At 42.8% G+C, this 12,793-nt stretch overlaps 1 protein-coding gene across 1 annotated transcript in view; it reads left to right on the forward strand.

Moving 5' to 3' along the window:
* The window catches only part of LOC131706928 (zinc finger protein 16-like), a 29,344-nt gene extending 23,890 nt beyond the window's left edge, over positions 1-5,454 (forward strand). The window contains exons 6-7 of the mRNA XM_059008873.1: positions 1,558-1,822; positions 2,307-5,454. Coding sequence (XP_058864856.1) covers positions 1,558-1,822; positions 2,307-3,100 — 1,059 coding nt within the window. The 3' untranslated portion in view covers positions 3,101-5,454. The remainder of the gene's footprint in view (positions 1-1,557; positions 1,823-2,306) is intronic.
* Positions 5,455-12,793: the final 7,339 nt, after the last annotated feature.

Here is a 12,793-nt window from a genome sequence, read left to right on the forward strand (position 1 = left end):
AATAAGGCAAAGCCCAAAAACTTGGTTACACAAGGGCATCTGGCATACTTCAATAAAGTCAATGTATGCAGCACGTTCGTTGTCATGTTATTTGTCACATCCAATAATTTATTTTATTAGTACCGAGTCAAAACAAAGAAGACGTGGCTATTCGGGTCTAAAATTACAACTGTAAGCAGCAGGTTGAAGTGAGGTGGCTGTGCTGGATCGTTTTAGTACTGATTTAACTTGCAGACAGGAATACTTCTTGTCTGGGCTGACTTTCCAGTTTGGTTTCTGAAAGCTGTTTATTTTACGTTCTGTTCAGCAGCCTCTGAAGTAGCATTTTGTTTAATGTGTGATTCTGAAGCTAAATAGCGATCGATGGTATTTTCTCCAAATACACATTAAGATATGGAAAACAATGACCTCAGTCTGCATGTACAGTTTCTCTGGGAAATATCTTGAAACGATCATCATCTGAAATATACTTTGCTTTTTTTGTCGTCCATTTCTACTATTTTACCTCCAATGCTGAAAACAACTAGATTTAAGCAACCTAAATCAAAACAATGCAGCACCAACCTTGTCCCGCCCCCTCCTGCACAGTACAGGTCAGATAAAAGCAGTAAAGACGCCCCGATAGGCTGATTAAAACTTTGTCATTTGAATAGTAAACAAGAACGTTAACTGCTTTGTTGAATTTTTTTGTGTAAATGTTACTTGTGGATGTTTTTTGTTTGTTTGTTTTTTGCTTCAGTGCACGCGGGACGGTGAAGGAATAAAAACAGGCTATCTAAACAAGGAAGATACGTAGTTTGCGTCACTTGCGTTATTATTATTATTATTATTATTATTTATTATTATTTATTTCTTAGCAGACGCCCTTATCCAGGTTGACTTACAATTGTTACAAGATATCACATTATCTTTTACATACAATTACCCATTTATACAGCTGGGTTTTTACTGGAGCAATCTAGGTAAAGTACCTTGCTCAAGGGTACAGCAGCAGTGTCCCCTAACAGGAATTGAACCCACAACCTTCCAGTCAAGAGTCCAGAGCCCTAACCACTACTCCACACTGCTGCCCCCGTTGTGCAGTAGTTCATTTAAACGCGGTTTCTTCTTTTCTCTTCCTCTCCGTACTTGTTTGTATGCATTGTTCCCTAAGAGTTGAACTTCGCGGTAAATTTGTTGTAGTCAAAGTATACATACCCAATGGAAAGTTTTGCAAAAAAACATTTGCTGAAAAAAATAATTGTGGATGTATTTCTTGCAACTTTTTTTTTTTTTCCTCCTCTAGAAAAGCAAAACTTTTGCTACAAAGTCTTGGACATTTTGCACATTTCTTTGGGGGGTGGTGGGGATTGCACAAAATAAATCCACAATAACCACAATACCTAATGGATAAATTGTGTAAACCTTTTCACCGGATAAACTCCTCCTGGTACTTCTTATAAGAAATTCTGTCCCTTCAATAGTAGAGCCACACCTGTTATTGAGGCCAGATTGCGTTTGTCCCTTGAATGCCATTCATAACACTGTATTTAAATAAATGCTTTTCTTTTTCAGCCGCTACTAAACAGAATCCCGTGTGCTGCCATGGACAGTGTGAAGATGGAATCTGTCGAGATTAAAGAGGACATCCCTGAAGTAGAGTTTGAGCACATGGAACCAGTGAAGGAAGAATCCGAGGACTTCAAACCAAACATCCTTGAGCTGGAGCGTGTACGCCTGCGGGAGTGTAGCGTGGTGCTGGAGAGAATCTGCGTGAGAGAGCAAGGCGCTGGAGAGGAAGGCTCTCCCAATGGGCGATCACATTCAGAATGCAGTCTAGCAGGTGAGTGACTCCCAGTAGCTGTGACATTTTCATTCTAGATTGCGTGATACCCACAGTGTGGTTGAGAGGGAGGGAGGGAGCATGTAGGCTAGATTACTAGCTATTTGTTTTTCATGTACCACTCCAACCAGTTCAAGATAGGACTCGCTACTGGTGAACTTCAGATAAAGATGTAATGTTGCCATTGCTCTGAGATGTTCAGTGTAAAAATATAATATGGATATTATTGTAAATGTGTAATGCTATTGAAAGATATAATTGCAGCGTGTGTTAGAGGAAATAGACCTGAAACATTAAAGGAGAACTTTGAAGGCAAATTTTGATCCCAGGGCTTGGTTTCTCTGTGCTTGTCTTTAATCTGGTGTACCCCAGTGCAAGTCCCCACAGCTGAAATTCACGTGCTTTAATCCACTCCACCACCCAGCCACATGCCCTAAGCCTACAAGCAGTCCCTCTTACTTTCTTTCCTGTTCATATTTTCCAGGTTCCAGTCCAGCAGCTAAAGCTAGGGCGGGCGGTGGAGAATATCCTGAGTGTGGGAAAGGGTTCACCCAGCTAGGGCATTTAAAAATGCACCAGCGAACTCACACAGGTGAGAGACCTTATCCCTGCTCTGACTGTGGGAAGAGTTTCAGTCTGTCAGGAAACCTGAAAAAACACCAGCAAATTCACACAGGAGAGAAACCGTATCACTGCTCTTACTGTGGGATGAGTTTCATTCACTCAGGAAACCTGAAAACACACCAGCGTACTCACACAGGAGAGAAAAGGTATCTCTGCTCTTACTGTGGGAAGAGTTTCAGGCAGCCAGGAACCCTGAAAGGACACCAGCGAACTCACACAGGAGAGAAACCGTATCGCTGCTCTGACTGTGGAAAGTGTTTCAGTCAGTCAAGCAACCTTGTTTCACACCAGAGAATTCACACAGGAGAGAAACCGTATCACTGCTCTGACTGTGGGAAGAGTTTCAGTCATCCGAACCACCTTGTAGCACATCTGCGAATTCACACAGGAGAGAAACCGTTTCGCTGCTCTTACTGTGGGAAGAGATTCAATCACTCAAACAATCTGAAAAAACACCAGCGAATTCACACAGGAGAGAAACCATTTCGCTGCTCTTACTGTGGGAAGAGATTCTGTGTTAAACGAGGCCTTCAAATACACCAGCTAATTCACACAGGTGAGAAACCGTATTCCTGCTCTGACTGTGGGAAAAGTTTCAGTCAGGCTGGAAACCTGAAAAGACACCAGCAAATTCACAGAGGAGAGAAACCTTAAAGACTATGTTCAATGGGACCTTTCACTCATGAGGAAAAAAACGTTAGCCTTGCATTATGAATCCCTGTGTAATTAGTGTTTTGTGTATCACTCTTAAGGGCATGCATTTTAAATGGTAAAAATGCTCTTCAGCTCTCTTGCACTCTGATTGTGTCAGAAAGTGGGCGGAGACGCGGACACGTCACAAGAGGCTTCTCTGCTGTCAGTTTAACTCAGGCTGTCAATGCAGTCAGTACCTGGGAGCGGGAATATGCAGAAAGGAAACTATTCTGCACCTCATCTGATGGACGAGTCAGGAGAAATTGATAACTCAGTGTGGGGAATGAGTTTCAGGGTTTAGCATTTAAACTGCATAGACTTGAAAATAAATACATTTGATGGGAACGAGTATCCCGACCCCGGTATGTAGCATCCCAGAGACAAGACTGCACCGTCCTTACTGGACAACCGCCTGGAGGGTTTGTCTTGTAAATTCATCATGATTCTAAAACTAATGAAAAATGATAGTGTCCCATGACTGTATTATGAGATGAATGGCTGAATACTGCGTGACGTGTAGCTTTGCGATGTGCATTGTCCATGCTTCTATTAGTGCTGCTCTTGTAAACTGCCCTGAGTAATAGCAGTGTAGCAAGCATGTGTACGGATCTTATGTACAGAAAGTCAAATTGTGTAACCTGAGTTCTAAAGCGACTTGACTGTACAATTAACCCTGGTGTGTGCTGATTAATTATACAACAAAATAGTAAGCAATGCGAAAAACACCTTTGTCTAAATTGTATTCAAATGAGTAAAATGTGTGTGGTTTTTTTTTTTTTTTTAAGCCCATTGTATCAAATTGAGTTCTCATGCTCTGCCTCTTTGGGTGAGCCTTCATCATGGTGACATGTAGCACTCAGACAGACTCTACAGGCAGAGGATAGAGAGGAGGGGCTTGCAAAGTGCCTTTTGGGTAGAGAAAAATATATATATATAAGTCACAACTAGTATTTATAGATCTTTTTTTTTTCTTTCATGGTTTGTGTGTCTGATGTACAGAATTCATGTTGTTTGCCAAGATACTGGTTAATGTTCTCTCTAGTTCCAGCTAGCACACTGCTCCTGGGTATTGCAACACTTCAGCAAGTTTAGAGCTCGGATGCAGTGCTTTTAATCCTGCAGTAAACTCCAGGGGAAGAAGATGGAAACCAGTATTTCTCACTCTACATATAGTTGGTGTAAAATAAAACTTTTTCATTTTAAAATACAGAAATATTTATTAACTACCCACTTGCTGAGCTGCTACGTAAGCACATGGGTTTTTTTTTTTAATATCATTTTTTGTTTTGTTTTTGTTACTGGTATAAAGTGAAAAAAAAATAAAATTAAATTCTTCAGTTTCCAAAGAGTGAATTTACAAGCACAGTGAGATCCACATTCAACTCAAATGGTGTCTAACAGGGCACTAGGAAAGAAGAGACTCCCTCCCTCAAAGAGAAAGAAAGAGCGCCCCCTCCAGTCTATAGAGATGTAAAGCAAGGAGACGGATTCCATGCGCGCACAGCAGCTTCACTGCGGAACGAAACCTTGTCATGTGACAGAGTCAGATAATACAGACTTCAGTGACGTATTAAAACGGAGACATGCAGTCATTTAAGCACGTGTCGTCCTTTCAAAGAACAAAAAATCAACAAATGCTAGAATTTAAAAACATGCACTAGTTGACAATGCGGTGAAGATAAAAAAAAGTAAGTTGCATTTTGTATTTCAGTTTTTTTTTTTTTGCGGCGCTCGGACGCGGCAGACTCAGAGTTTGTTTGTAAAATGAACACGGCATGGCGGCATCAACAAGACCGATTGAATTTCCTTTGAAGTCAGACCTGTGTGACAAACAGCCTCTGCCTGCTGCTGTATTACTGTGAGCCGCGGTGTTTTCAGCTCGGTCAATGCTTTCTGTACCAGCACAGGTATGTGATGCTATCGCTGTAGCTCTACTTACAGTTACACCATAGGCTTTTCAGCACGATAGATTTTTTTTTATATAATTGGTGTTTCTGTATGGTATAGGCATTTTGTACTAGCACAGGCATGGGCCGTTTTTAGGAGTTTTCATTAGGAGGGGGGGCAGGCAGCTGGGGGGGCAACGAGTTAGGGGCGTTACCGCAGACATTTCTGCATTGAATTTGACCGATATTACTAAATGAATAGAACTTTCACATTTTCTTAACATACAGTATTTACACATTTCTACACAGTATTGGTATACTTAGGCCTTCACATGCTTTGCATTGTGGCAATGGGTGCTTCTGTTTCTATGGTTTCTTTCAAAAATATCAGTTTACCCCAGTGCACCAAAGGACTTTGCCAGTACAACTGTAAAATAAAAGGCTGAAAATGCAGTATGTCATAAAAAACGTTTTAAGAAATAGGAAACTGATAAACAATATTAGTGATGTCTGCAGGGACCCAGAAGAAATCAGAACCAGCCTCGCAGTGTGTAGATGTAACAGCGAGGCTTGTTGTACAGAACTCTGGAGAGAAGTAAAGCAGGCGGTCCTGACCCAGAATCACAAGTTACAACTTTATATACCAGAGCACAGACAAGAGAATGATCAGAGGAGTATACCTGTTTGATGTACATGCTGCAGAACATGTACGCGTTTCTCAAAGGAACCAGAAATGACAAACGGTAGTGTGGGAAGCTGTGGCCGTTGTCTTTGTTACTGTTACTGCTCTGGGGGAAGATCGTTGTCTCTTTTATTGAGGCACCTAACAGTTACAAACAGTTGGGGGAAGATCGCTGTCTCTGTTACAACTAGCCAAACTCTGACTCACCTATTTCCACTGTACATAATGCACACATTATTGAGCCTAATTCCACTGTATATTAGAATACATTATAATTAATTTGACCCCTACAATGTCAAATACATGTTTATTGGTACAGCTCAGAATAGAATAATTTGAATGAACAGAGTCGTGTCACTCTGGGTTGCAGTGAGATTGAGAGAACTGCGCCTCGGACAATGCATTCACTTCAGTTTTGTAGATTCCAAAACACACCTTTGCATTGTCATTTGTGACCACTCCTCCCTATATTCTGTGTACGTGGCAAGTTTCCAAGCCTCACAAAGACGTTACTTCACCAACACCACACAGGCAGGCAAGGCGCCTCACATTCCTTTGAATCTGTTATCTCTGAGATTCTCCCATCCCCCATGCAACAGGCATAGCAGATAAGAGGCCCCTTCTCTCTTTACATTCCTGAGCTCAAGTACCACTGTAAAGGGGTGTGCACACCGGACGTGACTCGCAGGCCGCCTCCTTGCACGTCGCTCTGCAGTCGCCGTAGATCACTGTTCACACCGAATGCAGCAGGGGAAAGTCAGTGAGCGGTCTATTACGTCACAGGTGTGTTTACACTAGCCAGCTGGAAGGGAAAAGAAGACACACAGCTTAGTAAAATAAATAAAGTAATGAGGAGATAAACATTTTATATATATATTTATATATATATATATTTATAAACCCTAATTTTAACCCCCCACACACTCCATCATAATCCCCCCCCCCCACAATTACCCACAATATCAGACAATTGTGTTGTTTAAAATAAAATAAAATCATATTGCTTTAAAAATTGAGATATTTTCTTTCTTTGTGAGTTTTGTCTGGTTTGTTGGGTAAAGGCATCATTATACACTGATATTATTGAGCATTATCGTGTACACATGGTTAAAAAATACAACTACTGCCATCCCATCATATCATCATGGGGGGGGGGGGGACTGTAAACGTGGCAACAATCAGTGGTACTGTGCATCTGACAACACAATACCTGGAACGATGAACAGCAAACAAAAAAAGAGAATTGCGATCGCCCTGCTCTACCGGAGAAAGAAAAAGAATGTAAGATCGCTGTGGGTCCATGACAACAATAATCATAAGAAAGAATACTAATAATTGCAGGGAACTGATATGTAGAAGTACAGGTAAGTATGTAGATGTACCGGTAAGTATGTAGATGTACAGGTAAGTAGGAAAGTAAAGTGAACAAAACCGTATCGCTGCTCTCGCTGTGGGAAGAGTTTCAGTAGGTCAGGAGACATGAAAACACACCAGCAAATTCACACAGGAGAGAAACCGTATTCCTGCTCTGACTGTGGGAAGAGTTTCAGTCAGTTAGGCAACCTTTTATTATTATTATTATTATTATTATTATTATTTATTTCTTAGCAGACGCCCTTATCCAGGGCGACTTACAATCGTACGCAAATACATTTCAAGTGTTACAATACAAGTAATACAATAAGAGCAAGAAATACAATAACTTTTGTTCAAGCAAAGTGCAAGTGTGACAAAACACAATTCAATAATACAGCAGGTAATAGTGATAGTTACATCAGGGTATTATTAAATAGTGATAGTTACATCAGGATATGATTAAATAGTGATAGTTACATCAGGATATGATTAAATAGTGATAGTTACATCAGGATGTGATTAAATACACAACCAGGTCACACAACCTTTCCACAACCACCCTGGGGCATGTCTCCAGGGATCTTCAGCACTCCCTGAACCGTACCCAGTGCGTCTCCACGGTGATGTTAAGATCACAGAGAATGGCCAGCTTCACCAGGTCGTAATTGTCGGCATCCACGTCGCTCAGTGTCTGGCATGCTGCCTGACCCTCCCCGATCAGGCAGGGTCCCAGCTGGCTTGCCCAGTACTCCCGCAGCCATGACAAGGTCGTGGCTAGCCGCTCAAATATGACGAGGTACACCTCTGGGTCATCCTCCGCTGTCAGCGCCCGAGCTTTCGGAGCCATCATTGTGGGTGCTGCTGTAGGGTGTGGCGTCAGTGCCATCCCTACCTTCTCAAGGAGCACAATGTATCGCTCCTCTCTCCTACTCTCCTGTGCCTCCCGTCTAGTATCCAGCAGCTCTGCCAGTGCGTGGCGGTCCATCATCCCACGTGTGGCAAAGTGGTAAGTGCAGGTGCAGTGCAGTAATCCAACAAGAAACGAGAGACAAAAAAATTACCAGTGAAAAAGGTTTCTGTTTATTTTAATCCAGGGGTCTGTTGACCAAACAGAGACAAACAATGATGGCTGGCAATGCACAACGATGTGTATCACACAGTAAATGATGATGATGGGTTGCACTCCCGTTTACAATGAACAATTATCCCCCCAAGAATGCAAATACCCAAACACAAACACGTTCACCCCTCCCAGTGAGTGCTGTAGTGCTGGTCCTGAATTTACAATGTTATTTAGTGAACAGTCAGTGTGTTGTTGTCCGGGTTTTGTGCTGGCCGTGGGTGACAGCTCTGGATCGTGTTTAGCCGCCTAGTCTCAATACACAAGACAAACAAGACGATATAGACAGACTGACAAAAACAAACAAAATACCGGTCCTTTCAGTTGCATAACCACAACAAAGTAACAGATTGCATCGCTCTGTCCCCTACTTATACCGTCACTCATGACCCCTTGGTAAACGATTGCAGTCGCTACTCCAATCCGTGGCTGCCGCATCAGGACTGGGTGCAGCAGCAGCAGCAGCAGCAGGGCTAGTGTGAGTTTCTAACCCTGCTCAAACTCCTGGCTCCTGATCATTTCAATATGAATTATAGTAACAGACTTCGTTGAGGGGAGCTCTGAACCCCAGGACTGGGTGCAGCTGGATTACAAGATGTTTATAAGCCTGGTTAAAGCCTAGGGAGGTGGCAATCTGGCTGTGATCCTGCCCCTGGGGAACGGCAGATACATTATTATTATTATTATTATTATTATTATTATTATTTAATTTTTTAGCAGATGCCCTTATCCAGAGCGACTTACAATTGTTACAAGATATCACATTATTTTTACATACAATTACCCATTTATACAGTTGGGTTTTTACTGGAGCAATCTAGGTAAAGTACCTTGCTCAAGGGTACAACAGTAGTGCCCCACCGGGGATTGAACCCACGACCCTCCGGTCAAGAGTCCAGAGCCCTAACCACTACTCCACACTGCTGCCAGAACACAGCACAAAGGAATGTCAACTAGAAACTGTCTTCAGGGCATCAGATGATTCTTAATGGTTAGGTTTAGGGTTAGGGTTCGGTTTTAGGGATGGGGTTGCTTAAGGTGAGGGTTGGGGCTGGGTTAGGGTCAGAGTTGGTTGATGTTGGAGAGGTGACGAGCTCAGGAAGTGAAAGGTGGGAGTGAATGGCAAATGCCCTCGAATCATCTGATGCCTTCAGGACACTTTCCAGGGGATATTCCTTTCTGCTGCATACAGACCAGGGAGGTAAATATGTTTCAAATGACATTGTGACACACTACTGAGTGGTAATGATTGTTATTTAGAGTGTTTTTAGTGGATCTCATTTAAGGAGATATTTTCTGAATTGTTTAATCGAGGGTTAAACCTGCTTTCTTTGCTGTACAGTGTACTTGTTCTATGCTGTGAAGCCTCCCGATTTACAGGATTAAAACTTGAACCTGATGTTGTAAAAACCACAATAAACAAATATTTAGATTAATTCGCTTTTTTCTACTTATATAGATAGACTCATTTCATGTCTATGTAGGTACTGTAGATTGTATTAAAGAAACACACACACACACACACACACACACACACACACACACACGGTTGAATTTTCATCCCGTGACTTCACACACCATTTCCCCTGTCCTCTGTGATTCTGAACACATTTACCGTGACTGCTCCATGATTTTCAGTACAAATTTCCATGACAACATTCCAGCCTTACTTATTAGTTATTAAAATAGTAATCATAAAAAAGTCACTCTCCTCCATCTTAAATATCGAGGTTGGCTGGTCAGAAATATCGAAAGGAATTTACCATAGAATGAATCTCACGTCTACTGTGAACACTGCCAGACAGACTCCTCTGTGAATCCTGCCAGACAGACTCCTCTGTGAATCCTGCCGGACAGACTCCTCTGTGAATCCTGCCGGACAGACTCCTCTGTGAATCCTGCCGGACAGACTCCTCTGTGAACACTGCCAGACAGACTTCTCTGTGAATCCTGCCGGACAGACTCCTCTGTGAATCCTGCCAGACAGACTCCTCTGTGAATCCTGCCGGACAGACTCCTCTGTGAATCCTGCCGGACAGACTCCTCTGTGAATCCTGCCGGACAGACTCCTCTGTGAAACATGCTGGTCATGACTGTATCACTCTCACAGGCATGAAGAAACACCAGCAATACGCACAATCTGACACTCCTCATTACTATGTGTTTGTGCAAATGGGTTTTGAGGTTTAACTCGCTTTGAATAATTACTGGATACTACACAGCATTTTGTGTTTTGAGTAGTAAACATGTAAATAAAAAACATGATGTTAAATCTTTCTTGGTCTTGTTATTTTGTTAGTTACTTTTATAAAGTTTGGAGGTTGAATATTTCAGTCCAGGTTCGCTAGCACTTATGAGATCCTAAAACACTCTTCATTACTAATATTTAAATCCAGAATAAATAGAATTCCAAATAAATAAATTCAATTCATTTTAAAATGTGTGGGTGGTATGAGAGAGCTGGTGGGGTCTTACTGTAGATTTTGACAGATTTTAAGGTTGTAGATTGAGATTTTTATAGTAACGCTTACAGATTAGGCGGTAAAGGTTTGTTATTTATGAGTCTAAACTCGATTTTAAAACAACACATACTAATAATAATAATGCGTCTGCTAAATGACTAATTCATAAAAAAATAGTATTAATTCAAATGCAATTCAAATTGCAGGCTTACAAAAACCGCAAAACTAACACATATATACAATATATAGAAAATAATTCTAAATAAAGGAAAATAAGAACATAAGAACAGAAAGTTTACAAACGAGAGGAGGACATTCAGCCCATCTTGCTCGTTTGGTTGTTAGTAGCTTATTGATCCCAGAATCTCATCAAGCAGCTTCTTGAAGGATCCCAGGGTGTCAGCTTATACATTGTCATTGTCTCATATTAAAATACTAAACTATTAATTGTGCCTTGTTGTGCCACTTCAAGTTTTAAACAAATCATTAAACTCCTTTGTGTTTTTAAAGGTTCAGGTCACACTGCCTCGTAGCCGTTAGCCCCCAACTTGGCAGCAACACGACCCTCGCAGTGAAGGCAAGGAGCAGCCCATTGCTCAGTGGAGGAGGATACTGTTGAGCAGCAGCTCCCTAAAGGGTATTGGATCAGGGTGGTGGTTTGAGAAATGATGCAGGTACACTTCTGACTGCAGATTTGTCAGACGTCATGCTGACTGTACAAAAGTACAAAACAAAACTACAACTGCAAAAGAGAAAAGAGAACCAATTATCTAGTGTAATAAAACTGTAAGATGTTATTTTGTAATGATTTATCAATGGAAATTACAGATGTATTGATACAGTACGGTATGCATGTATTACAGATGTTATATAGAAAACCCTCCCTGGATCCCTCATCCCTCCAGAAATACCATCCTGTCTCCCATTCCTCTCTAAAACCCTTGAGTGAGCGGTACATCGCCAGCTCTCTGCTTTCCTGTCAACACATTCTCTGCTCGACCCCCTCCAATCTGATTTTCGTTCAGCACACTCCACTGAAACTGCTCTTCTCTCAGTCACTAACTCTCTGCTCTCTGCCCGTGCCGCCTCCCTCTCCTCTGTCCTAATTCTGCTGTCCTCCCTCACTGACCTGGGACTCTCCAGCACTGCTCTTGCCTGGTTCCCCTCCTACCTAGCTAATCGCACACACCGGGTGTCCTGGCGTGACTCACCCTCGCCTCTTGCTCTCTGTCGACAGGTGTCGAAGGCTCAGTCCTGGGGTACCTCCTGTTTTCTCTCTACACCCACTCACTGGGTCCCCTAATCTCCTCCCATGGCTTCTCGTATCACCTCTGTGCTTTTGATGCCCAGATCTTCCTCTCCTTTCCCCCTCTGACTTTGACATTTCCATCTCCTCAGACCTTTTCTTCCTCCTCCTCCTCCCCCCCCATCGCTGATCTCTCTATCTCTATTCCTCTTGAATCCACCACCCTCTCTCCCTCCCCATCCACCAAAAAACTCAGTGTCATCCTCGACCCCTCCCTCTCTTACTCTCAGCACATCTCTACTCTGGCACGCTCCTGGAAGAATTCACCCCTTCCTCACAGATTACTCCACACAGCTCCTAGTTCAGGCCCTGGTACTGTCCCGCCTTCACTACTGCAACTCCCTCCTGGCCGGCCTCCCTGCCTCTGCTATCTGTCCACTCCAGCTCATCCAAAACTCTGCTGCTCACCTTGTCTGTTCCCATCCTCGTTTCTCCCACGCTGCTCTGCTCTGTATACTGGATCCCTATCGCTGTTCGCATCCGATTCAAAACTCTTGTACGCGCCTATCGCTGCCTTGACCTTTCTGCTCCCTCCTATCTCCAGACTATCATTTCCCCTACACCCTCTCTCGCCCTCTCCTACAGATTAGCTGTACCCCACTCCGCTCCCCCTCTTCCAGAGCCCGCTCCTTCTCCACCCTTGCCCCTCAGTGGTGGATCGACCTGCCCACGGATATCAGGACTGCTCAGTCCCTGACCACCTTCCAGTGCCTCTTCAAGACACACCTGTTCAGACAGCATCTGTAAACCTCACAGCTCTCAGCTACACTGGACTAGATGGCTCCCAGTTGTACCAGTACTTGCATCAGCTTGTACTTGCACTGAACTGCTCCATACCTCGC

This window comes from Acipenser ruthenus, chromosome 38, assembly GCF_902713425.1.
Source record: "Acipenser ruthenus chromosome 38, fAciRut3.2 maternal haplotype, whole genome shotgun sequence".
Classification (NCBI taxonomy): Eukaryota; Metazoa; Chordata; class Actinopteri; order Acipenseriformes; family Acipenseridae; genus Acipenser; species Acipenser ruthenus.